This window comes from Rana temporaria (assembly GCF_905171775.1).
Source record: "Rana temporaria chromosome 3 unlocalized genomic scaffold, aRanTem1.1 chr3c, whole genome shotgun sequence".
Lineage (NCBI taxonomy): Eukaryota > Metazoa > Chordata > Amphibia > Anura > Ranidae > Rana > Rana temporaria.
Window position 1 is genome coordinate 312400 of NW_024404425.1, and position 26352 is coordinate 338751.

Here is a 26352-nt window from a genome sequence, read left to right on the forward strand (position 1 = left end):
TTTTTAATGTGGGGGTTCCCCTTAAAATCCATACCGAAGGGCCCGGTAAGCTCATGAAGGGGGAACTCATGCTGTTTTTTTTGGCGTGGAGTTCCCCTTAATTATTGAGGAATTAAAGTCGTCCCTGCTCATTGAAGTCGTACTTCAAGTTGTAGGGCAAATAAATAAAAAAAATAAATAAATAAAATAAATAAATAAATAAAATAAAATAAAAATTAAATATATTTAAAAACATTTTTTTAAAGAAAATGGTTGTACTAGTAGTAATGAAAATAGCAAAAATAGGAAAAGGATAGGTGGGAAAAAAAATAAAATAAAGGTGCAAAATTATAATAAAAAATAGAAATAGATTTTGTGAAAAAGAAAAATATAGGGGCAGATCCACGTAGATCGGCGCTTCTCTCCGCCGGGCGTAGCGTATCTAAGATACACTACGCCACCATAACTTTTTTTTTTTTAATCCTCAAAGAATTTGCGCCGTAAGTTACGGATTTCAAATGGATGAGATGGGGGCGTGTTTTATGTAAATACGTCGTGACCCAACGTTTTTTTTGAACGGCGCATGCTTCGTTCGTGGTGGTATCCCAGTGCGCATGCTCGAAATTAAACCAGAACAAGCCGATGCTTACAACGGTGACGTCATTCTATGCAAATCCCTATTCGCGAACGACTTACGCAAACGACGTAAAAAAATTCAAAATTTGACGCGGGAACGACGGCCATACTTAACATTGAGTACGCCTCATAATAGCAGGGGTAACTATACGCCGGAAAAAGCCGAACGCAACCGACGTAAAAAAAATGCGCTGGCCGGACGTACGTTCGTGGATCGCCGCAACTAGCTAATTTGCATACCCGACGCGGAATTCTACGGAAACGCCACCTAGCGGCCAGCGGAAAAAATGCACCTGAGATCTGACGGCGTACTAAGACATACGCCTGTCGGATCGATCCCAGATGCCGTTGTATCTTGTTTTGTGGATACATAACAAAGATACGACGCGAGAACTCTAAAATTACGCGGCGTATCAATAGGTACGCCGGTGTAATTCTTTTGTGGATCTGCCCCCTAAAGTATAAATAAAGATAGAAAATCATAATAAGGTAAAAATGAATAATAATAATAATAATAATAATAATTATAACAGTGATAATAATAAAGAAAAAGTATACAGGTGCACAATAAAAATAAAAATAGAATGTGAAAAAATAAAACATATAAATAGGGGTTATAAATCATAATAAGGTAAAAAATAATAGGAAAAAAGTATTCAGGTGCAAAATAAAAATACAAATAGAATGTGAAAAAAAATAAAGTTATAAATAAGGATAAAAAATCATAATAAAATAATAAAAATAAAATTACTACTAGTACAATTATTTTCTTTAAAAGAAATTGTTTTAAATATATTTAATTTATTTTCAAATTAAATATATTTAAAAACATTTTTTTAAAGAAAATAATTGTACTAGTAGTAATGAAAATAGAAAAAATAGGAAAAGGGTAGGTGGGGAAAAAAATAAAATAAAGGTGCAAAATTATAATAAAAAATAGAAATCGATTTTGTGAAAAAGAAAAAAGATATAAAGTATAAATAAGGATAGAAAATCATAATAAGGTAAAAATGAATAATAATAATGATAATAGTGATAATAATAGAGAAGAAGTATACAGGTGCACAATACAGATAAAAATAGAATGTGAAAAAATAAAAATAAAACATATAAATAGGGGTTATAAATCATAATAAGGTAAATAATAATAGGGAAAAAGTATTCAGGTGCAAAAATAAATAAAAAATACAAATAGAATGTGAAAAAAAAATAAAGTTATAAATAAGGATAGAAAATCATAATAAAATAATAATATTAGAGAAAACGTATACAGGTGCCCAATAAAAAGTAAAAATAGAATGTGAAAAACAAAACATATAATTTATAAATGAGGATAAAAAAACACAATAAGGTATAATAATAATAATAATAATAATAATAATAATAATAATAATAATAATAATAACAGAGAAAAAAGTATAAGGTGCACAATGAAAATAAAAATAGACTGTTAAAAAAAAAAAGGAAAGTTATAAATAAGGATAGAAAAATCATAATAAGATAAAAAAAATAATAATAGAGAAAACGTATACAGGTACACAATAAAAAATACAAATAGAATGTGAAAAATAAAACATATAAAGTATAAATAAGGATAGAAAGTAAAAAAAAAAAAATTATAATAATAGAGAAAAAGTATTCAGGTGCAAAATAAAAATAAAAAAATACAAATAGAAGGTGAAAAAAAATAAAGTTATAAATAAGGATAAAAAGTCATAATAAAATAATAATAATAATAATAATAATAATAATAATAATATTAGAGAAAACGTATACAGGTGCACAATAAAAAGTAAAAATAGAATGTGAAAAACAAAACATATAATTTACAAATGAGGATAAAAAAACACAATAAGGTATAATAATAATAATAATAATAATAATAATAATAATAATAATAATGAATGGACAGCCCTGTGCTGTGTGGGATGCGATGGTGATCAGTGTAAGTATAGAAATGGTCAGTAGGTGGCAGCAGTGAGCCGCACAATGCGATAGGGATGATAATATTATGATAAGGAGTAACATTGTATCACTTCTCTCCTCTCCTGCGCCCAGCTGCGAACTTTTCTATCATCTCATTGGCTGCCCGAGCTCTCAATCACTGTAAATCTGTTCAGGAGGGCGGGGCTTGTTTCTCAGCTTTATTACATGGTACCACTCAGTTCCGTTAGTGACAGAGAAGGCGTGGCTGGAAGTTGGCTTGCACCTGATTGGCTTAAAGGGCAAGGGAGGGGTGGCACTGTTTTTCTTACAGTCCGCTAGGGTAAGGGCGGAGATTGGGGAAGGCTTGCGCGGATTGGCTGCACGCCGCCCCCCTTGTCATCGCTCAGTTATGCTTCAGGCGCTGGTTGGTTGGGGGTTGGAGGGCGCGCTGTGATTGGCTGTTGCCTGGCAGCGGAGCGGTCCCGGCTCATTCCGCTCTCAATGGCGGCGGGGAGCGATGAGGAGGAAGGCGGCGGGGAGGGTGAGAGCGATCTACACCGACCGGGAGGGGGGAGGAGGAGCGCCGAGAGAGCCCTGGAGGAGGCGGCCCGGACCGGAGAACTCAACCTGAGCGGGAGGAGACTGAGGAGTATACCCGAGAGGGGGCGGAGCTACGACCTCACCGACCTGACCCGAGCGGGTGAGATAACAATACCCAATGACTGTGTGTGCGACCCCACAGGGGGCGGGATCCAAATATTGACCCCCAAGCCAGTGTGTGACCCCAATGTTGACCCCAAACCAGTGTGTGACCCCAATATTGACCCCCAAACCAGTGTGTGACCCCAATATTGACCCCCAAGCCAGTGTGTGACCCCAATATTGACCCCCAAACCAGTGTGTGACCCCAATATTGACCCCCCAAACCAGTGTGTGACCCCAATATTGACCCTCATACCAGTGTGTGACCCCAATATTGACCCTCATACCAGTGTGTGACCCCAATATTGACCCTCATACCAGTGTGTGACCCCAATATTGACCCTCATACCAGTGTGTGACCCCAATATTGACCCTCATATCAGTGTGTGACCCCATTGACCCCCCAAACCAGTGTGTGACCCCAATACTGGCCCCTCATACCAGTGTGTGTGACCCCAATATTGACCCCTTCAAACCAGTGTGTTTGACCCCGATACTGGCCCTAATTTCAGTGTTTGACCCCCTCATACTAGTGTGTGTGACCCCAATACTGGCCCCCTTATACCAGTGTGTGTGACCCCCAATACTGCCCCCCTTATACCAGTGTGTGTGACCCCCAATACTGGCCCCCTCATGCCAGTGTGTGACCCCAATACTGGCCCTAATCTCAGTGTTTGACCCCCTCATACCAGTGTGTGTGTGACCCCCAATACTGGCCCCCTCATACCAGTGTGTGTGACCCCAATACTGGCCCCAATCTCAGTGTGTGACCCTCATACTAGTCTGTGACCCCAGTATTGATATATCTGACCCCCAATCCAGTGTGTGACCCCAATATTGACCCCTTCATACCAGTGTGTGACCCCGATACTGGCCCTAATCTCAGTGTTTGACCCCCTCATACTAGTGTGTGTGTGTGTGACCCCCAATACTGGCCCCCTCATGCCAGTGTGTGTGTGACCCCCAATACTGGCCCCCTCATGCCAGTGTGTGTGTGACCCCCCAATACTGGCCCCCCTCATGCCAGTGTGTGTGTGACCCCCAATACTGGCCCCCCTCATGCCAGTGTGTGTGTGACCCCAATACTGGCCCCCTCATGCCAGTGTGTGTGACCCCAATACTGGCCCCAATCTCAGTGTGTGACCCTCATACCAGTCTGTGACCCCAATATTGATATATCTGACCCTCATACCAGTGTGTGACCCCAATACTGGCCCCCTCATACCAGTGTGTGACCCCAATACTGGCCCCCTCATACCAGTGTGTGACCCCAATACTGACCCTATATCATTTTGTGACCCCAATATTGACCCTTTATCATTTTGTGACCCCAATATCAATATGTGACCCCCAATATCATTGTGACCCCCCAATCCAGTGTGTGATGCCAATATTGACCCCCTATATCATTTTGTGCCCCCAAAACTGTGGAGACCCCCAACTGACTGACCTCTGCTGGAAAGTAATACCAACAAGGGGCCCTTACTTGACCTGAGAAGTGAAGGTTTAGGGACCCTCCACTACAGTGACCTCCCGGAAAGCGGTCTGGAATGGGGTGCAGTAATGGGGTACACCACGCTCTTCTCTGGAGTACACAATCCTCATCTCGGGGCTCTCGTAGGGTTTGGTCTCCCGGAAAGCGGTCTGGAATGGGGTGCAGTAATGGGGTACACCACGCTCTTCTCTGGAGTACACAATCCTCATCTCGGGGGTCTCGTAGGGTTTGGTCTCCCGGACAGCGGTCTGGAATGGGGTACACCACGCTGTTCTCTGGATTACACAATCCTCTTCTCGGGGCTCTCGTAGGGTTTGGTCTCTCGGTGAAGTTGGAGAACATTTCTTGGACTTTGTAGGATTTGAAGTTCTGGGTGGAAGGAGGTGACTTTGGCTCTTGTGTTTTATGGAAGGACTTGTTGGGGTCTAATGATTGGAGGGTTTGTGGAAAAATGTCTTTCTTGTAAGATCGGTTTGTTGTCGGTCTGAGATCACTTTTCTTTGAGATGTAATAACATTGACTTGTGACAATCTCACCCCAAAACCAGGACAATGTAGTCCCAGCCGGATTCTTGTGCCTCGTAGGATCAGTGATGGAGAACCTTCACACCCCAGATGTTTTGAAACTAAATTTCCCATGATGCTCATATTCTCTGCAGTGTGGGAAATGTAGACATGGGAAATGTAGTTCCAAAACATCTGGGGTGCCAAGGTTCACCATCACTGTCCAGTGGCGGCTGGTGCTCAAATTATTTTTTTTTTGGGGGGGGGGGGACGAAAAAAAAATTGCAGCCTCACTGTGCCTATCAAACGCAGCCACTGTGCCTCAATTGTCACCACTGTGCCATGCCATCAAACGCAGCCACTGTGCCATCAATTGTCACCACTGTGCCATGCCATCAAACGCAGCCACTGTGCCATCAATTGTCACCACTGTGCCATGCCATCAAACGCAGCCACTGTGCCATCAATTGTCACCACTGTGCCATGCCATCAAACGCAGCCACTGTGCCATCAATTGTCACCACTGTGCCATGCCATCAAACGCAGCCACTGTGCCATCAATTGTCACCACTGTGCCATGCCATCAAACGCAGCCACTGTGCCATCAATTGTCACCACTGTGCCATGCCATCAAACGCAGCCACTGTGCCATCAATTGTCACCACTGTGCCATGCCATCAAACGCAGCCACTGTGCCATCAATTGTCACCACTGTGCCATGCCATCAAACGCAGCCACTGTGCCATCAATTGTCACCACTGTGCCATGCCATCAAACGCAGCCACTGTGCCATCAATTCGCACCACTGTGCCATGCCATTAAACGCAGCCACTGTGCCATCAATTGTCACCACTGTGCCATGCCATCAAACGCAGCCACTGTGCCATCAATTCGCACCACTGTGCCATGCCATTAAACGCAGCCACTGTGCCATGCCATCAAACGCAGCCACTGTGCCCTTTAACTGTCGCCGCTGTGCCCTTTAACTGTCGCCGCTGTGCCCTTTAACTGTCGCCGCTGTGCCCTTTAACTGTCGCCGCTGTGCCTATTGTCGCCACTGTGCCCATTGATGTGGCCGCTGTGCCCTGTAAAGTGCCCCTCCCCCCCCCCCCCCCCCCCCCCCCCCCCCCCCGCCCGGCACTTACCTTTACTGGAGTCAGCCATCCACGTCCCTCGATGTCTTCTACCGCCCTCGATGACTGACAGGCGTCTCAGCCAATCAGGTTACCGGTAGCCAGAATCGGCCAACCTGATTGGCTGAGACGCCTGTCAGTCTTATCCAAGGAGCGCGTTCCTTGTATAAGCTTCCGGGACCCGAGGGCTGTACTCGGCAAAGCCTATCAGGGCCGTTGGCTCTGATAGGCACTTCAGTACAGCCAACCAGCTGCCGTTATTCAGATGGCCGGACATGAGCGCCGACCATCTGAATGCGGCAGCGGCGATAATAACATAGATTCGTGCAATGCATGAATTGATGTTATTAGACTCAGTGGCAGTGAGAGCCAGAGGGGGCAGCGCCCTCTATGGACGAACCGCCACTGTCACTGTCATAGGGTCTCCAGAGCGGAAGTCTCTCCCTCACGGTTCCCGGCTCTGTAGATGTAATCTAATCACGGAAATCTCATACTCGCATATGGTAAAGTCATTTCTAAAGCGGTTTTCTGTCTTCTTTAAGGGCCTGTGTAGATGGACTTTCCTTCAAGTCCAACGGGTTTCGCATTTAATTCTAAAACATTGTAAAACCCATATGAAGCGTGTCAGGAGGAGGTCATCTTCAGGACAGGGGAAGGTCATCTGAAGTAGGAGGAGATGACCTGCAGGCCAGCACTAGGTCAGTCGAAGCTGAAGAGGAGGTTGGTTCTCTTTTAAGATGTATGAACATTGGCTTGGAGGAGATCAGCTGCAAGCCAGAAGCAGGTCAACTTTAGGCCAAGGCAAGGAGATGTATTAATGTTGACTTGGAGGAGGTTAACTGCAGGCCAGGAGGTTTGTTTTTCTTTTGAGATGTATTAATATTGCCTTGGAGGAGGGCAGCTGCAGGTCAAGAGGAGTTTGGTCTACCTTTTAGAGATATATTAACGTTGACCAAGAGGTGGTCAACGGCAGGCCAGGAGAAGGTTGGTTTACCTTCAAGATGTATTAACGTTGACTTGGAGGTCAGCTGCAGGTCAGGAGAGGGTTGGTCTATCTTTGAGCTATTTTAACATTGACCTGCAGGAGCTCAACTGCAGGCCAAGAGAATGTTGGCTCATATTTTGAGATATATTAACGTAGACTTGGAGGAGGTCAGCTGTAGGTCAAGAGGAGGTTGGTCGTCCTTTGAGATATATTAACATTGACTTAGAGGAGGTCAGCTGCAAGCCAGAAGCAGGTCAACTTTAGGCCAAGGCAAGGAGATGTATTAATGTTGACTTGGAGGAGGTCAACTGCAGGCCAGGAGGTTTGTTCTTCTTTTGAGATGTATTAATGTTGACTTGGAGGAGGACATCTGCAGGTCAAGAGGAGTTATATTAACGTTGACCAAGAGAAGGTCAACTGCAGGCCAGAAGAAGGTTGGTTTACCTTTTTAAGATGTATTAAATCGGAGTTCCCAAAAGTGGAACTTCCGCTTTAAGCACTCCCCACCCCCTTACATGCCAAATTTGGCATGTCATTTTTTTGAGGGGAGAGTGGGACTTCCTGTCTAACTTCCGCCTAGGCGACTCCTCCTTTCGCCTTAGGTGGCCCCTCCCTTTAGGCGATCTCCTGGGACACGTGACCGGTCCCAGGAGATCACCTGTCCACAGTTTTCAGTGAGTGCCCGGCCGTGAAGCCAAAAGCCGTCACGACCGGGTGCCAAAAATGTGAATGGAGGGGAGGGATGAGGAGAGACGCTCCGGGCGGCCGCATCGCTGGACCGTGGAGCAGGTAAGTGTCTATTAAAAGTCAGCAACTACACTTTTTGTAGCTGCTGACTTTTAATAAACATTAAAAAAGCTGGAACTCCGCCTTAACGTTGACTTGGAGGAGGTCAGCTGCAGGTCAAGAGAGGGTTGGTCTACCTTTTGAGATATATTAACGTTGACCTGCAGGAGGTCAACTGCAAGCCAAGAGAAAGTTGGCTCACATTTTGAGATATATTAACATTGACTTGGAGGTCAAGAGGAGGTTGGTCTTTCTTTGAGGTATATTACCATTGACCAGGGGGAGGTCAACTTCAGGACTGCAGGAGGTCAACTGCAGGCTAGGAGGAGGTTGGTTCTCTTTTTAAGATGTATTAACATTGACTTAGAGGAGGTCAGCTGCAAGCCAGAAGCAGGTCAACGTTGGGCCAAGGGAAGGAGATGTATTCATGTTGACTTGGAGGAGGTCAACTGCAGGCTAGGAGAAGGTTGGTTCTCCTTTTGAACGTTGACTTGGAGGAGGTCAGCTGCAGGTCAAGAGAGGCGTTGGTCTACCTTTGAGCTATATTAACATTGACCTGCAGGCCAAGAGAATGTTTGCTCACATTTTGGGATATATTGACATTGACTTGGAGGAGGTCAGCTGCAGGTCAAGAGAGGCGTTGGTCTACCTTTGAGCTATATTAACATTGACCTGCAGGCCAAGAGAATGTTTGCTCACATTTTGGGATATATTGACATTGACTTGGAGGAGGTCAGCTGCAGGTCAAGAGAGGCGTTGGTCTACCTTTGAGCTATATTAACATTGACCTGCAGGCCAAGAGAATGTTTGCTCACATTTTGGGATATATTGACATTGACTTGGAGGAGGTCAGCTGCAGGTCAAGAGGAGTTTGGTCTACCCTTTTGACATATATTAACGTTGACCAAGAGGAGGTCAACTGCAGGCCAGGAGAAGGTTGGTTTACCATCTTAAGATGAATTAACGTTGACTTGGAGGAGGTCAGCTGCAAGTCGAGAGAGGGTTGGTCTACCTTTGAGCTTAATTAACGTTGACCTGCAGGCCAAGAGAATGTTGGCTCACGTTTTGAGATATATTAACGTTGACTTGGAGGAGGTCAGCTGCAGGTCAAGAGGAGGTTGGTCTTCCTTTTGAGGTATATTACCGTTGACCAGGAGGGAGGAGGTCAAGTTCAGGACTGCAGGAGGTCAACCGCAGGCTAGGAGAAGGTTGATCGTCCTTTGAGATGTATTAACGTTGCCTTGGAAGAGGTCAGCTGTAGGTCAAGAGGAGGCTGGTCATCCTTTTGAGATGTATTAACATTGACTTAGAGGAGGTCAGCTGCAAACCAGAAGCAGGTCAACTTTAGGCCAAGGGAAGGAGATGTATTAATGTTGACTTGGAGGAGGTCAACTGCAGGCCAGGAGGTTTGTTCTTCTTTTGAGATGTATAAACGTTGACTTGGAGGAGGGAAGCTGCAGGTAAAGAGAAGGTTGGTCTACCTTTTTGAGATATATTAACGTTGACCAAGAGGTGGTCAACGGCAGGCCAGGAGATGATTGGTGTACCTTTTGATGTATTAATGTTGACTTGGAGGTTAGCTGCAGGTCAAGAGAGGGTTGGTCTACCTTTGAGCTATAGTAACGTTGACCCGCAGGAGGTCAACTGTAGGCCAAGAGAATGTTGGCTCACATTTTGAGATATATTAAAGCGGAGCTCCGCTGTAAAAAAAAAAAATTTAAAAGCCAGCAGCTACAAATACGGCAGCTGCTGACTTTTAATAAATGGACACTTACCTGTCCTGGAGGCCAGCAACGTCGGCAGCAGAAGACGAGCAATCTATCGGCTGCCGCCACCGCCATCATCGGTGAGGGAATCGGGAAGTGAAGCGTTGCGGCTTCACTGCCCGATTTCCTACTGCACATGCGCGAGTCACGCTGCGCCGTCCTCACTGTTCCTCGGCTGTGTTCTGGGAGCCATGTGTTTCCCAGAACACAACGGGGGGACGGGAAGTGGCGTAATGCCTGCAGTTTCACGCACTCTAAGCCCGGAAGTATGTGCAAATACCTGTCTTGGATGGGTATCTGCACCCCCCTGAAAGGTGCCAATTGTTGCACCGGAGGGGGGGGAGGAATCCGATGAGCGGAAGTTCCACATTAGGGTGGAGCTCCGCTTTAACATTGGCTTGGAGGAGGTTGGTCTTCCTTCGAGGTATATTACCGTTGACCAGGAGGAGGTCAACTTCAGGACTGCAGGAGGTCAACTGCAGGCTAGGAGAAGGTTGGTCGTCCTTTGAGATGTATTGACGTTGACTTGGAGGAGGTCAGCTGCAGGTCAAGAGGAGGTTGGTCATCGTTTGAGATATATTAACGTTGACCAGGAGGAGGTCAACTGCAGGCCAGGAAAAGGTTGATCGTACTTTCTTGGAGGACTTCAGCTGCAGGACAGGACCTGTGTTGATGGGCTTTTGTTCACATGGCAATTCAAATGTGCAGGAGGTCAGCTGCAAGGCAGGAGGAGACCAGTTCTGTATTGATCTATTACCATTGAATTGGTGAAGTTCAACTTGCCAGCCAGAAGGAGGCAAACTTCAGGCCAGCAGGAGATTAATTGCAGGCCAGGAGAAGGTAGGTTTTTCCTTTTGAGATGTATTAACGTTGACTTGGAGGAGCCTCTCCAGAGTGTAAACAGATCTCACCGGTTGGGAGATGCCTGAATCCGATCGCTGTTTCACCTTTGTGCCTGCCCCTGAATATCTGCTTTGGGGGGACTGGTCTCTTCTAGAGTTTTGTTGTGTTGGTTTCTTTTTTTTCTGTACTTGTAGATGGATTTTATCACTTCAAAGCTGTGCAGGGGGCAAACGGATAATATGAGGCGCCTCCAGGGGGAGGGAGGTGATGTAACGGTGGGGTACGTCCTGTAATAAAGCGGAGGGTTCCTGGTATAGATTATAGTCTGATGATTGGAAAGGAATGCACCCCATCTGTGCACACATGTGCCAGGAATTATCCAACTACCGCCTGGATCACCGTCGTCCTGAGTACATCGGGGGGCGCTTATTCCAGAGGCTGCGGGATGGCGGCTTCTTCGTGTCTACAGCAATCCCACCTTCACCTCCGTCCCAGCCATGCTGTGCTTCAGAGAAGCCTATCCCTCCCACACCCAATGACTGTATCTTCATTTCCCCATCTGATCATCCCCCCCCACCACGGTTGCCTTTTGTTCCACTTGACCAGGCCTGAGGACACCTCGATAAATGGGACCCAAGCAGACCAGGAGAGGCAAGGGGTACACATGGGGGGGGGGGGGGGGGAATAGAACACTTATTTATTTATTTATTTTTCTAATGTGGAATGGCCACTCTACGATGGTGTGTGTTTGTTTGTTTTTTTTGTTTGTTTTTTTATTATTTCTATAATATATAGCTACATTTCCACTAGTGCGACTTGGCACTGCAAAGTCGCATTACAAGTCGTATCCCATGATTTCCAATGAGTATCGTTCATTTCTGTGCAACTTCAAGTCTCAGCGACAGAAAGTTTTCAGAGTACAGTTACGGTACAAGAGATGGTCAGAGACTGCGGACATGATACAGGAGGTGGGGTCAGGGAGGGCAGACCCGGTACAGGAGATGGGGTCAGAGAGGGCAGACCCGGTACAGGAGGTGGGGTCAGAGAGGGCAGACCCGGTACAGGAGGTGGGGTCAGAGAGGGCAGACCCGGTACAGGAGGTGGGGTCAGAGAGGGCAGACCCGGTACAGGAGGTGGGGTCAGAGAGGGCAGACCCGGTACAGGAGATGGTCAGAGAGGGCAGACCCGGTACAAGAGATGGTCAGAGAGGGCAGACCCGGTACAAGAGATGGTCAGAGAGGGCAGACCCGGTACAAGAGATGGTCAGAGAGGGCAGACCCGGTACAAGAGATGGTCAGAGAGGGCAGACCCGGTACAAGAGATGGTCAGAGAGGGCAGACCCGGTACAAGAGATGGTCAGAGAGGGCAGACCCGGTACAAGAGATGGTCAGAGAGGGCAGACCCGGTACAAGAGATGGTCAGAGAGGGCAGACCCGGTACAAGAGATGGTCAGAGAGGGCAGACCCGGTACAAGAGATGGTCAGAGAGGGCAGACCCGGTACAAGAGATGGTCAGAGAGGGCAGACCCGGTACAAGAGATGGTCAGAGAGGGCAGACCCGGTACAAGAGATGGTCAGAGAGGGCAGACCCGGTACAAGAGATGGTCAGAGAGGGCAGACCCGGTACAAGAGATGGTCAGAGAGGGCAGACCCGGTACAAGAGATGGTCAGAGAGGGCAGACCCGGTACAAGAGATGGTCAGAGAGGGCAGACCCGGTACAAGAGATGGTCAGAGAGGGCAGACCCGGTACAGGCGATGGGGTCAGGGAGGGCCGACCCGGTACAGGAGATGGGGTCAGAGAGGGCCGACCCGGTACAGGAGATGGGGTCAGAGAGGGCCGACCCGGTACAGGAGATGGGGTCAGGGAGGGCCGACCCGGTACAGGAGATGGGGTCAGGGAGGGCAGACCCGGTACAGGAGATGGGGTCAGAGAGGGCAGACCCGGTACAGGAGATGGGGTCAGAGAGGGCAGACCCGGTACAGGAGATGGGGTCAGAGAGGGCAGACCCGGTACAGGAGATGGGGTCAGGGAGGGCAGACCCGGTACAGGAGATGGGGTCAGGGAGGGCAGACCCGGTACAGGAAATGGTCCGAGAGGGCAGACCCGGTACAGGAAATGGGGTCAGAGAGGGCAGACCCGGTACAGGAGATGGGGTCAGGGAGGGCAGACCCGGTACAGGAAATGGTCCGAGAGGGCAGACCCGGTACAGGAGATGGGGTCAGAGAGGGCAGACCCGGTACAGGAGATGGGGTCAGAGAGGGCAGACCCGGTACAGGAGATGAGGGGCAGACCCACCTGTAAAGGCATTTTAAATCGTGCCTATGTAGATTTTCAAGTACTGTAGTTTGTCGCCATTCCACAAGCGTACACAATTTTGAAGCACGACATGTTAGATTAACCACTTAACCCCCGGACCTTTAGGCAGCTAAATGCCCAGGCCAGGTTTCGCGATTCGGCACTGCGTCGCTTTAACAGACAATTGCGCGGTCGTGCGACGTGGCTCCCAAACAAAATTGACGTCCTTTTTTCCCCACAAATAGAGCTTTCTTTTGGTGGTATTTGATCACCTCTGCGGTTTTTATTTTTTTATTACTAATGGCGGCGATCAGCGATTTTTTTTTTTTTTTTTTTTTTTTTTTTTTTTTTTTTTTTTTTTTTTTTGTGACTGCGACATTATGGCGGACACTTCGGACAATTTTAAAACATTTTTGGGACCATTGTCATTTTCACAGCAAAAAATACATTTTAAATTGCATTGTTTATTGTGAAAATGACAGTTGCAGTTTGGGAATTAACCACAGGGGGCGCTGAAGGAGTTAGGGTTCACCTAGTGTGTATTTACAACTGCAGGGGGTGTGGCTGTAGGACTGACGTCATCGATCGAGTCTCCCTATAAAAGGGATCACGCGATCGATGCAGCCGCCACAGTGAAGCACGGGGAAGCCGTGTTTACATACAGCTCTCCCCGTTCTTCAGCTCCGGGGAGCGATCGCGAGGGGGCGGCTAGAAACGAATAGCAGCGCCCTCGTGTCGGATCGCTCCCCGCGGGGTTTCCGACCGCCGCATGTACCGGGGGGGGGTCCCGATCGGACCCCTGACCCACGGAAAGGCGGGGACATGTACGCCCATCTACCTGTACGTGCCATTCTGTGGACGTACATGTACATGCGGCGGGCGTTAACCGGTTAAATAGAAAAAAACTTGCATTGTCTCATCCGTAATTTACTTTAGGGAAAAAGACAAAGACAAAAAAGAGAGGGAAACCCAAAGGGTAAACCCCAGGTCGGACTTTGACGGCACAGTAAACAATAGAAATAAAAAAATATAATCTTTAATGAAACATAGACACATACATGGTATACAAAGGGACAAACCGAAATTATTAAAAAAAACATTTACATAGAACTACCAAGTTTGAGTCATGTGCATCAACGCGTTTCGCTGTTGAGCTTCATCAAGACATGTTCAGGTTTTGCAAGAACAGGAACAGGTCTCACTAGCTAAAAGCAAAAATAATCTATTTGGAATTTAAATAACCAAAAACACATTTTTTAAAGGAGCACTGTTCAGTCCATGTTAGAAATCTGTTTACTTGGCGTAACAATTTTTATATATATATATATATATATATATATATATATATAAATTTTACCCAAAAAATTAGGTTATGTATTTTTTTTTTTTTTTTTTTACTTTAGAATTCATAAAAGTGTATTTCCAAAACAACTGCTCAAATACCGTGTGACATAAAAATTGCAATGATCGCCATTTTATTCTCTAGCCCGGTGATGGTGAACCTTGGCACCCCAGATGTTTTGGAACTACATTTGCCATGATGCTCAACTACACTGCAGGGTAGTTGAGCATCATGGGGAAATGTAGTGCTAAATACCCGACGGGGCCCCGAGCCCAGTACAGGAGGGCTGGCTGACTTATCAGCAACCATGGCACCGGATGTCACAAACGGCACCGGGCATCAACACATGGCACAGGGTCCTTGTTTACATATTGCTTTTTAAAGCAGATCTTCACCTAAAAAAGGGAAAGTTCTGCTTTTTTGCATCCACCCCCCCACCCATCTCCTCCACTGCCACTTTTGGTATTTTTTTTTTTAGTGGTGTGGGGGGGTGCGGGTACCTGCTTCAACCTAAGATCGCCGTGGCGCTCTACGAGGATGTGCAACCCACCCCTTTTTCCCCCTGTTGCTTTCTGGGACACCTACACCGGTCCCAGAAGGCTGCGGGCCATTCACCTCATAAGCGTATAGGGGACATTCTAATTGGTTGGTGCCGTCACATGGGCAGCGCTGACCAATGAGAGAGAGAGAGAAAACGAGAACCCGATGTGTCAGAACGTCTGATCGCAGGTAGGGGTGCAACGGATCAAAAAACTCACGGATCGGATCGATCCTCGGATCAGGAGTCGCGGATCGGATCATTTTCGGATCAGTAAAAAAAAAAAAAAAACAAGACAAACAAAAGTTTTTTGTTTTTACTAATGGCGGCGATCAGCGATTTTTTTTTTTTTTTTTTTTTTTCGTGACCGTTACATTATGGCGGACACTTCGGACAATTTTTGGGACCATTACAGTGGGGAAAATGGCAATTACAGTGTTACTGTTTTACTAGTGTGGGGGCAATGTTGGCTATGACTATTATTACAGTGGCAAAAATGGTAATTACAGTGTTACTGTTTTACTAGACCAAGTACATCAGTACAGTGAGTTGGCTAATGGCTATTAAGCCATTAGCCAACTCACTGTACTGATGTACTCGGTCCGTCTCGCTGTACGCAGGTTGCATGCAGAGTCAGCGCGCTCTTGCAGAATAAAAAAAATCCACGAGCAGAGAGAGGGGTGATGACGTTAGCGCGCACCGCCGCCGAGTGTACCAAGATGGCCGACCGCTCCGGAGCTAGGCCGAAGCCGCTGTCTTTCCTAAGGCTGCGGTGCGTTCCGCGAATCGCTTACTGTGCCGATCCGAACAGGTCGACCCGTTCGGATCGCGGATCGGGCACGATCCGTTGCACCCCTAATCGCAGGACTCCAGGTTAGCTGGGACGGGTGCAATGGGGGGGGGGGGGTCCCGTATAAGTTCATTTTACAGATTTTCTGTTGGTCTCGGCTCACACTGGGGCGGCTTCAAAGTCGCGGACTCTGAAGCCGCCCCGTACAGCGTGACTTGCGAGTGACTTCTGTAATAGAAGTCGATGCAAGTCGCTTTGAAGTGACCCCACAAGTAGTGCAGGAGTCGCTCCGATTAGAGCGGTTCCATTGTACTGAATAGAGCACCGGTCGCCTCCCAGTGTGAAATGCGAGCCTAAAAAAAAAAGGTGAACTTACACTTTAACTGCAACAATGTATCTGCTGGGATTGTAACTGCCTGGCCTTGGGTATGAATGGGTGATTGTTGGAGGAGATAAGAGGATAAAATCAATGTATATAGTTACAATGTGTTTGTATGGTCCGTGTCACAATGCGTTGCCAATTATCCCACACACAGAGAGAGATTAGAGATACATTGAAAGATAGAGAGAACAAATTCCCACACAACTTGAACACCAGGCCTTTTTCTGGCGCTTTTTTGTTTGTATTTTGATACTTTGTTATGCTGAAATCGTATACCTACAAGCCCAGCAGAACCAGTTCCAGGGGGATTGGTTCTTGCACCTGATGTCCAGCCCCCCTCCCCCTTTGTGCCCCCCCCCATCGCTGCCAGCTTACCTCTTCTCTCCTGCCGGAAGCTGCAGCGGGCACACGGGGGGGAGGTTTCAGGATAGAGAGGGATGGAAGGGGTCGGTAAATATGTAATTTACTGGCCTTTTCTTTTCCTGAAAAAACACAGTGGCCCAGATTCAAGTAGAATTGCGCGATATTTGCGGGGGAGCAGGGCAACGATTTTGCCCTGCGCCCCCGCAAATATTTTGCGCTGCCCTCGATTCACGGAGCAGTCGCTCCGTGAATTGCGAGGGCGCGCCGGCAAATTTGCCCCGGCGTAAGCGCGCGTAAGTTAAATGATCCCGCCGGGGGCGGGAATCATTTAAATTAGGAGCGCTCCCGCGCCGAGCGTACAGCGCATGCTCCGTCGGGAAACTTTCCCGACGTGCATTGCGGCAAATGACGTCGCAAGGACGTCATTTGCTTCTAAGTGAACGTGAATGGCGTCCAGCGCCATTCACGTTTCACTTACGCAAACGCCGTGAAATTCAAATTTCACGGCGTGGGAAGGCCGGCTATACTTTAGCATTGGCTGCCCCTACTATTAGAAGGGGCAGCCTTGCGCTAAAAGTAGCCCTACGGAAACTCTGTACCTGGCTTGCACGGGGCCCACGCAAGCTTGTGAATCAGTGGTAGTATGTAATTTGCATACTACACGCTGATACACAATGGGAGCGCCCCCTAGCGGCCCACGCAAGAATGCAGCCTAAAATCTGCGAGGCATAAGAGCCTTATGCCTCGCAGATTTTAGCCTGCAGTCGGTGTAACGAGGTTCCTGAATCAGGAGCACTCGTTACACCGGAGCAAGTAAGCACTTGCGCTGCGTAACCTATGGTTGCGCGGGCGCAAGTGCTTCTTGAATCTGGGCCAGTGAGCGATAGAGAAGGATTGGCGCTCTAAGCCCCAGTCCTCTAAAGCACACGCCCTTTTAGGAACTTGCAGGTGCTGGCTCTGCAACAAACTAGATGGCTGCACACCATTGAAGGCATCTTTATTGATATCTGGTGTAGCAGATGAAATCTAATGCAGTCACTTCATGTTGCAGGAAAAGCTACTGACGCGTTTCACACCGTATGAAGGTGCTTAATCATAGCTACGATTAAGCACCTTCGGTTTGAAACGCGTCAACAGCTTTTTCTGGTTTTTGTTTTGTTTTTTCTTAGCTTTTCCTGTTTTTTATGTAACATGAAGTAACTGTATTGGATTTCCTCCGCTATACAAGATATCAATAAAGATGTCTTCAACGGTGTGCAGCCGGCTGATTTTTTTTTTTTTCTTCCAAAACACAGTGAGCGATTTGTAATTATTATTATTATTATTATTATTATTATTCAGGATTTATATAGCGCCAACAGTTTATGCAGCGCTTTACAATATAAAAGGCAGACAATACAGTTACAATACAAGAGGATTAAGAGGGCCCTGCTCAGAAGAGCTTGCAATACCAATCACTCCTGTGTCCATTCATTTTTCGAAGCACAGTGTTTACTATGCTTGTTTGTGAATGAGTAGGACGCCTAGGAGCGTTTCCTATTCATTCATCTGTTCTGCTGAGGCTGCAGAGGAAGAGGGGTGATAAATCTATGTCTAGTCAGTTTTGGGGTGGAGTTGAGTAGTGGTCCTGTTGGCTGTATGGGGCCCCCGTGCAGCTCTGCCCGGTGCCATGTATGATACCCAATGCAATGTGTGGATATCCGGTGCCATATCACTAGGGGGGGGGAGCCACCTGGAAGATCCAGGGATAGACAACCGGCTCCCCATAACATAAGGAAGATGGCAGGAGGAGGTGGGGACCCGGGTGCAGGAGGTGGGGACCCGGGTGCAGGAGGTGGGGACCCGGGTGCAGGAGGTGGGGACCCGGGTGCAGGAGGTGGGGACCCGGGTGCAGGAGGTGGGGACCCGGGTGCAGGAGGTGGGAGCAAAAGAAGAGGACAACGCTGGGCTTGTAGGTATATGATTTCAGCATAACAAAGTATCATTGGTTGGGGGATAGACTGAAACGTCGTTATTGGGAGGGTGAAGGTCCCCTTTAAGCTCTCTCCATATTATTGGAAACTTTTCGTGGCTGGAGTTGGACTGGAAAATGTTTTTCCTCTTGCAGTTGTCATCCCCCGTAGTTGTCATCCCCCGCAGTTGTCTTCCCCCGTAGTTCTCCTGTGACAGGAAGTCGTTGGAGCCCCCAGCAGAGGGAGGTTTGGGAGTCCTGGTTGTGTGTGTGGGGGGGGTCACACCACGGACAGTGTCCCGGGGTTGTTGAGGAAATCCTGGATTGAAGTGTGTGTGAACTGCGGAAGTTCTGCAGGCTGATAATGTGCAATTAGTGTGAGAGTTTGGCAGAGGCCTCCATGGAGCCGGGACTGGCTGTGCTTTCTCTTCTTGTCCTCCTCCTGGCTGACCCAACCTGGACTACGCCATGGAGTGCCGGAGCCTGCCGCCGGGTCATGTGAGAACCGGGAGCTCCCAACATGAGGTGTGCTCCGAGTCATCTTGGCTGCAATTATTTATTGTCCTCTATCTGTGTCATCATTATTATTTTGTTGATGGAAAACCTCGATGGTGATTATTTTATATGAAGTGTTCGCAGCGGGCGCCATGGTTGTGGTTGGATGGTGGCTGCTGTGCAGTAAAATCTAAGAGATCTGGACGTGGAGTTGGACCAGAGCCGGCCCTACCATGGTTCTTAGTGGGTCTTTAAGAAAATTGTCCTACGAGCGCCTCTCCTTCTTCTCTTCTATTTACCCAGCAAATTGAGGGCAAAAGTTTTTTTTTTTTTTTTTATGATAACTGCCCCCTATGCTACTCATGCCTACCCCCGTAGTGCCCTTGGCCGTCTATGTACTACACCTGTTTTGTGTCATAACTGCCTCCCAGGCCGCTCTGCCTGCCACTGCACTGCCCTAGCCTACCCCCATACTGCCCTAGCCTACCCCCATACTGCCCTAGCCTACCCCTATACTGCCCCTGCCTGTCTAGGTACTACCCCTGTTTTGTGTGTCATGACAACTGCCTCCCAGGCCGCTCCGCCTGCCCCCGTACTGACCTAGCCTACCCCGTACTGACCCTGCCTGTCCATGTACTACCCCTGTTTTGTGTGTCATAACTGCCCCCCCTTATTGCCCTAGCCTACGCCCCCCCCCCCCCCGTACTTCCCTTGCCAATCTATGTACTACCCCTATTTTGTGTGTCATGATAACTGCCCTTGCCCATCTATGTACTACCCCTGTTTTGTGTATCATAACTGCCCCCCTTACTACCCTAGCCTACTCCCTCCCCCCCCCCGTACTGCCATTGCCCATCTATATACTACCCCTGTTTTGTCATAACTGCCTCCCGGGCCGCTCCGCCTGCCCCATACTGTCCCTGCCTGTCCATGTACTTCCCCTGTTTTGTGTGTCATAACTACCCCCCTTACTGCCCTATCCCCCCCCCTGCCCTTGCCAATCTATGTACTACCCCTATTTTGTGTGTCATAACTACCCCCCCTTACTGCCCTAGCTTCTTCCCCCCGCCCTTTCCAATCTATGTACTACCCCTATTTTGTGTGTCATTACTGCCCTTGCCCATCTATGTACTTGCCCCTGTTTTGTGTGTCATAACTGCCCCCCTTACTACCCTAGCCTACTCCCCCCCCCCCCCCCGTACTGCCCTAGCCTACTCCCTCCGTACTGCCCCTGCCTGTCTATGTACTGCCCCTGTTTTTTGTGTGTCGTGATAACTGCCCCTATTTGACTCTAGCCAACCCCTGTACTGCCCTAGTCTGCCCCTGCCTGTCTACGTACTACCCGTTTTTTGTGTGTCATGACTGCCTCCCATACTGCCCTAGCCTGCCCCTATACTGCCCTAGCAATAGTTAAACTAATTAAAATTAGTTTTAATTATGATATCAAATAATGGCTGTGGGGGCCTTTTGGTAGACGTAAAAAAAAAATTTGGGGGGGGGGGGGCAGCATTTTATTCTTGGACCCAGGCAGCACAATGCTTTGGGCCAGACAAAACGTAATATTTTACTATACACTGATCGGCCGTAACTGTATAACCACACATCTAATGTTGAGTAGGTCCCCCTTTTGCCTCTGAAACAGCCCTGACCCATTGAGGCATGGACTCCACTAGACCTCTGCAGGTGTGCTGTGGTATCTGGCCCCAAGCCACCAGTAGCAGATCCTTTACATCCATGGTCCCCAACCGTCCTAGCACCAGGGACCGGCCACTCAGTGGTAAACCCCTCTATGGACCAGGGGGGGTTAGTGGTTGTGTGGTGGCTGCAGCTTATCACCTCAGGGGGGTTGGGGTTGTTTTAGCCTGTTGCCTAGGGGGGCAACAAACTGCGATGCTCTGTGTTCTGACACCTTTCTATAAAAACCAGCATTCTCATTTTTCAGAAATCTGAGTTCCAGGATCTCTTCTATTGGCTAAGACTACACAGCCCAGCCTTCCCTTTCCACGTGCATCAGTGAGCCTTGACCATCCATGACCCCGTCTATTGATTCCTCGGCTTTCCTTGCTTGGACCACTTTTAGTCGGTTGTGACCACTGCAGAGGGGAGCATCGCACAAGAGCTGCAGTCTTGGAGTTATTCTGACCCATTTGTCTAGAGACCAGTGGTCTCCAAACTGCTGCCTTTTGCTTGCATTAATCCAGCCCTTGGAGCAATATTCCCTCCACTGACACAAACTTTGGGGCTCAGTTCCTCTCGGATGGCGCCGGGGCTCAGTTCCTCTCGGATGGCGCTGGAGTTGGGGCTCGGTTCTTCCCGGATGGCGTTGGGGCTCGGTTCTTCCCGGATGGCGTTGGGGCTCAGTTCTTCCCGGATGGCGTTGGGGCTCAGTTCCTCCCGGATGGCGTTGGGGCTCAGTTCCTCCCGGATGGCGTTGGGGCTCAGTTCCTCCCGGATGGTGTTGGGGCTCGGTTCTTCCCGGATGGCGTTGGGGCTCAGTTCCTCCCGGATGGCGTTGGGGCTCAGTTCTTCTCGGATGGCGTTGGGGCTCAGTTCTTCTCGGATGGCGTTGGGGCTCAGTTCTTCTCGGACGGTGTTGGGGCTCAGTTCTTCTCGGACGGCGTTGGGGCTCAGTTCTTCTCGGATGGCGTTGGGGCTCAGTTCCTCCCGGATGGCGTTGGGGCTCAGTTCCTCCCGGATGGCGTTGGGGCTCAGTTCCTCCCGGATGGCGTTGGGGCTCAGTTCTTCTCGGACGGTGTTGGGGCTCGGTTCTTCCCGGATGGCGTTGGGGCTCAGTTCCTCCCGGATGGCGTTGGGGCTCAGTTCTTCTCGGATGGCGTTGGGGCTCAGTTCTTCTCGGACGGCGTTGGGGCTCAGTTCTTCTCGGACGGCGTTGGGGCTCAGTTCTTCTCGGATGGCGTTGGGGCTCAGTTCCTCCCGGACGGCGTTGGGGCTCAGTTCCTCCCGGATGGCGTTGGGGCTCAGTTCTTCTCGGACGGTGTTGGGGCTCGGTTCTTCCCGGATGGCGTTGGGGCTCAGTTCCTCCCGGATGGCGTTGGGGCTCAGTTCCTCCCGGATGGCGTTGGGGCTCAGTTCTTCTCGGATGGCGTTGGGGCTCAGTTCTTCTCGGACGGTGTTGGGGCTCAGTTCTTCTCGGATGGCTTTGGAGCTCGGTTCTTCCCGGATGGCGTTGGGGCTCGGTTCTTCCCGGATGGCGCCGGGGCTCGGTTCTTCCCGGATGGCGTTGGGGCTCGGTTCCTCCCCCCCCTCCTGTGTTGGCTCTCTCTCCTGTGTGCATGGTAGGTGTGGTGGTGATCTCTCTCGCTCTCTCTCGCTCTCTCTCGCTCTCTCTCGCTCTCGCTCTCTCTCGCTCTCGCTCTTTCTCTCTCTCTCGCTCTTTCTCTCTCTCTCGCTCTTTCTCTCTCGCTCTCTCTTTCTCTCTCGCTCTCTCGCTCTTTCTCTCTCGCTCTCGCGCTCTCTCGCTCTCGCTCTTTCTCGCTCTCGCTCTTTCTCGCTCTCGCTCTTTCTCTCTCTCGCTCTTTCTCTCTCTCGCTCTTTCTCTCTCGCTCTTTCTCTCTCGCTCTTTCTCTCTCGCTCTCTCTCTCGCTCTCTCTCTCTCTCGCTCTCTTTCTCTCTCTCTTTCTCTTTCTCTCTCTCGCTCTCTCTCTCTCTTTCTCTTTCTCTTTCTCTTTCTCTTTCTCTTTCTCTCTCTCTCTCTCTCTCTCTCTCTCTCTCTCTCTCTCTCTCTCTCTCTCTCTCTCTCTCTCTCTCTCTCTCTCTCTCTCTCTCTCTCTCTCTCATTCTCATTCTCTCTCTCTCATTCTCTCTCTCTCATTCTCTCTCTCTCTCTCTCTCTCTCATTCTCATTCTCTCTCTCTCTCTCTCTCTCATTCTCTCTCTCTCTCTCTCTCTCTCTCATTCTCTCTCTCTCTCTCTCTCTCTCTCATTCTCTCTCTCATTCTCTCTCTCTCTCATTCTCTCTCTCTCATTCTCTCTCTCATTCTCTCTCTCATTCTCTCTCTCTCTCTCTCTCTCTCTCTCTCTCTCTCTCTCTCTCTCTCAATCATCCTCTCTCTCATATGGTGGGTGGAGGAATGCATGTTGGGTCAGGGAAGATCATCTCGCTCCCCTCTATAATGGTCGGGAGGTATTTCTCATGTGTAATCAGCGGGGTGATACGTCTCTTGTGCTCACAGCTGGCGGCTCTGGTTGTCATCGGCCTTTCGGGAGTCCCTGTCATGCCTTCTTCCCATCCCCCAGCAGCTGTTACATCAACTTTTTTTTTTTTTTTTTGCAGAAGTAAACCGACAGCCGACCACATCCGGCCCCGTCTTCTACTACTGCTTTACGCTCTGTGCAACCTCCTGATTTTAGGGCATCGGTGGTGTGATGTCATCAGCCTGCAGGGCAACGATGTCATCGCTGAGAAGAGATGCAATGACCAGCTGGGGGGGGCGGGGGCTTATTCATAACTGTATTGCGTTGCGTCAGTAAACTTGTGACTAGTAGCAGTTGTGGTGGTAGTAGGACTAGTATTAGTAGTAGTGGACTTGTGACTAGTAGTAGTGGACTTGTGACTAGTAGTAGTGGACTTTATATACGGTCCCTTTTATTAGGTACACCTGTTCAGTTGTTTGATTAAACAAATTGCTAATCAGCCAATCACATGGCAGCAACTCAATGCATTTAGGCGTGGCGAAGACGACTTGATGAAGTTCAAACCTAGAATCAGAATGGGGAAGAAAGGGGATTTAAGAGACCTTAACTCTTGGCGTGGTTGTTGGTGCTAGACGGGCCAGTATTTCTGGGATTTTCACACACAACCATCTCTCGGGTTTACAGAGAATGGTGAGGAAAAGGAGAAAATATCCAGTGAGCAGCAGTTGTGTGGAAGAACATGCCTTGTTGAGGTCAGAGGAGAATGGGCAGATTGGTTCCAGATGATAGAAAGGCAACATAAACTCAAATAACCCCTTGTTACATCCAAGGTATGCAGAATACCATCTCTGAACGCACAACACATAGAACCTTGAGGCAGATGGGCTACAGCAGAAGACCGCGCCGGGTGGCACTCCTGTCGGCTAAGAACAGGAAACTGAGGCTACAATTGGCACAGGATCACCAAAATTGGACAATAGAAGATTGTAAAAACTTTGCCGGGTCTGATGAGTCTGGATTTCAGCTGCGACATTCAGATGGTGGGGTCAGAATTTGGCGCATGGATCCATCCTGCCTTGTATCCCCGGATCAGGCTGGTGGTGGGGGTGTAATGGTGGGGGGGGGGGGGGATCACCGGATCAGGCTGGTGGTGGGGGTGTAATGGTGGGGGGGGGGGTGGGGTATCACCAGTTCAGGCTGGTGGTGGGGGTGTAATGGTGGGGGGGGGGGGGTATCACCGGATCAGGCTGGTGGTGGGGGTGTAATGGTGGGGGGGGGGGGTATCACCGGATCAGGCTGGTGGTGGGGGTGTAATGGTGGGGGGGGGTGGGGTATCACCGGATCAGGCTGGTGGTGGGGGTGTAATGGTGGGGGGGGGTGGGGTATCACCGGATCAGGCTGGTGGTGGGGGTGTAATGGTGGGGGGGGGGATGGGGTATCACCGGTTCAGGCTGGTGGTGGGGGTGTAATGGTGGGGGGGGGGTGGGGTATCACCGGATCAGGCTGGTGGTGGGGGGGGGTGGGGTATCACCGGATCAGGCTGGTGGTGGGGGTGTAATGGTGGGGGGGGGATGGGGTATTACCGGATCAGGCTGGTGGTGGGGGTGTAATGGTGGTGGGGGGGGGGGGTATCACCGGATCAGGCTGGTGGTGGGGGTGTAATGGTGGGGGGGGGGTGGGGTATCACCGGATCAGGCTGGTGGTGGGGGTGTAATGGTGGGGGGGGGTGGGGTATCACCGGATCAGGCTGGTGGTGGGGGTGTAATGGTGGGGGGGGGGTGGGGTATCACCGGATCAGGCTGGTGGTGGGGGTGTAATGGTGTGGGGGATGGGGTATCACCGGTTCAGGCTGGTGGTGGGGGTGTAATGGTGGGGGGGGGGGGGTGGGGTATCACCGGATCAGGCTGGTGGTGGGGGGGGGTGGGGTATCACCGGATCAGGCTGGTGGTGGGGGTGTAATGGTGGGGGGGGGGGTGGGGTATTACCGGATCAGGCTGGTGGTGGGGGTGTAATGGTGGTGGGGGGGTGGGGTATCACCGGATCAGGCTGGTGGTGGGGGTGTAATGGTGGTGGGGGGGTGGGGTATCACCGGATCAGGCTGGTGGTGGGGGTGTAATGGTGGGGGGGGGGTGGGGTATCACCGGATCAGGCTGGTGGTGGGGGTGTAATGGTGGGGGGGGGGGTGGGTTATCACCGGATCAGGCTGGTGGTGGGGGTGTAATGGTGGGGGGGGGGGGGGGTTTCACCGGATCAGGCTGGTGGTGGGGGTGTAATGGTGGGGGGGGGATGGAGTATCACCGGATCAGGCTGGTGGTGGGGGTGTAATGGTGGGGGGGGGATGGAGTATCACCGGATCAGGCTGGTGGTGGGGGTGTAATGGTGGGGGGGGGGGGGGGTATCACCGGATCAGGCTGGTGGTGGCGGCTCTTGCCCGTTGCCGTCTTCCCTCTGCTCTTCTTCCGATGTTGACTCGATGCTCTCACCTGCTGTAATGCCGCGCACACGGCATTAAAACGACTTGCATCACCCGGTGACCCTGCCCCTTATGACGTCATAAGGGGCAGGGTAGCTGAGCCACGACTAAGGCTATTGCCGAAACGCGTCAGCTTTATTGTTTTGTCGTCACTCTGATGTACCGAAAAACGACACTTCAAGGATTACAGTTTTGCCGGCTCTTCTTACTACTGCAGCCGACCAATTTGCAGCAACTGTGTGATGCTATGATGTCACTATGGAGCGAAATCTCTGAGGAACGTTTCCAACACCTTGTTGTATCTATTCCACCAAGAATGAAGGCCAAAGTGGGTCCAACTCGGGACTAGCAAGGTGTACCTAATAAAGGGGGTCCAACCCGGGACTAGCATGGTGAACCTAATAAAGGGGGTCCAACCCGGGACTAGCAAGGTGTACCTAATAAAGGGGGTCCAACCCGGGACTAGCAAGGTGTACCTAATAAAGGGGGTCCAACCCGGCACTAGCAAGGGGGACCTAATAAAGTGGGTCCAACCCGGGACTAGCAAGGTGGACCTAATAAAGGGGGTCCAACCCGGGACTAGCAAGGTGTACCTAATAAAGGGGGTCCAACCTGGGACTAGCAAGGTGGACCTAATAAAGGGGGTCCAACCCGGGACTAGCAAGGTGGACCTAATAAAGGGGGTCCAACCCGGGACTAGCAAGGAGGACCTAATAAAGGGGGTCCAACCCGGGACTAGCAAGGTGGACCTAATAAAGGGGGTCCAACCCGGGACTAGCAAGGGGGACCGAATAAAGGGGGGCCAACCCAGGA

At 49.7% G+C, this 26352-nt stretch overlaps 1 protein-coding gene across 1 annotated transcript in view; it reads left to right on the forward strand.

The window, feature by feature from the left end:
* Positions 1 to 2870: 2870 nt before the first annotated feature.
* Positions 2871 to 26352, forward strand: part of LOC120921696 (leucine-rich repeat and calponin homology domain-containing protein 4-like) — a gene marked incomplete at its 3' end in the record, with an annotated part of 39441 nt that continues 15959 nt past the window's right edge. Inside the window, exon 1 of the mRNA XM_040334236.1 lies at positions 2871 to 3241. Within this exon, the coding sequence (XP_040190170.1) occupies positions 3043 to 3241 (199 nt within the window). The remainder of the gene's footprint in view (positions 3242 to 26352) is intronic.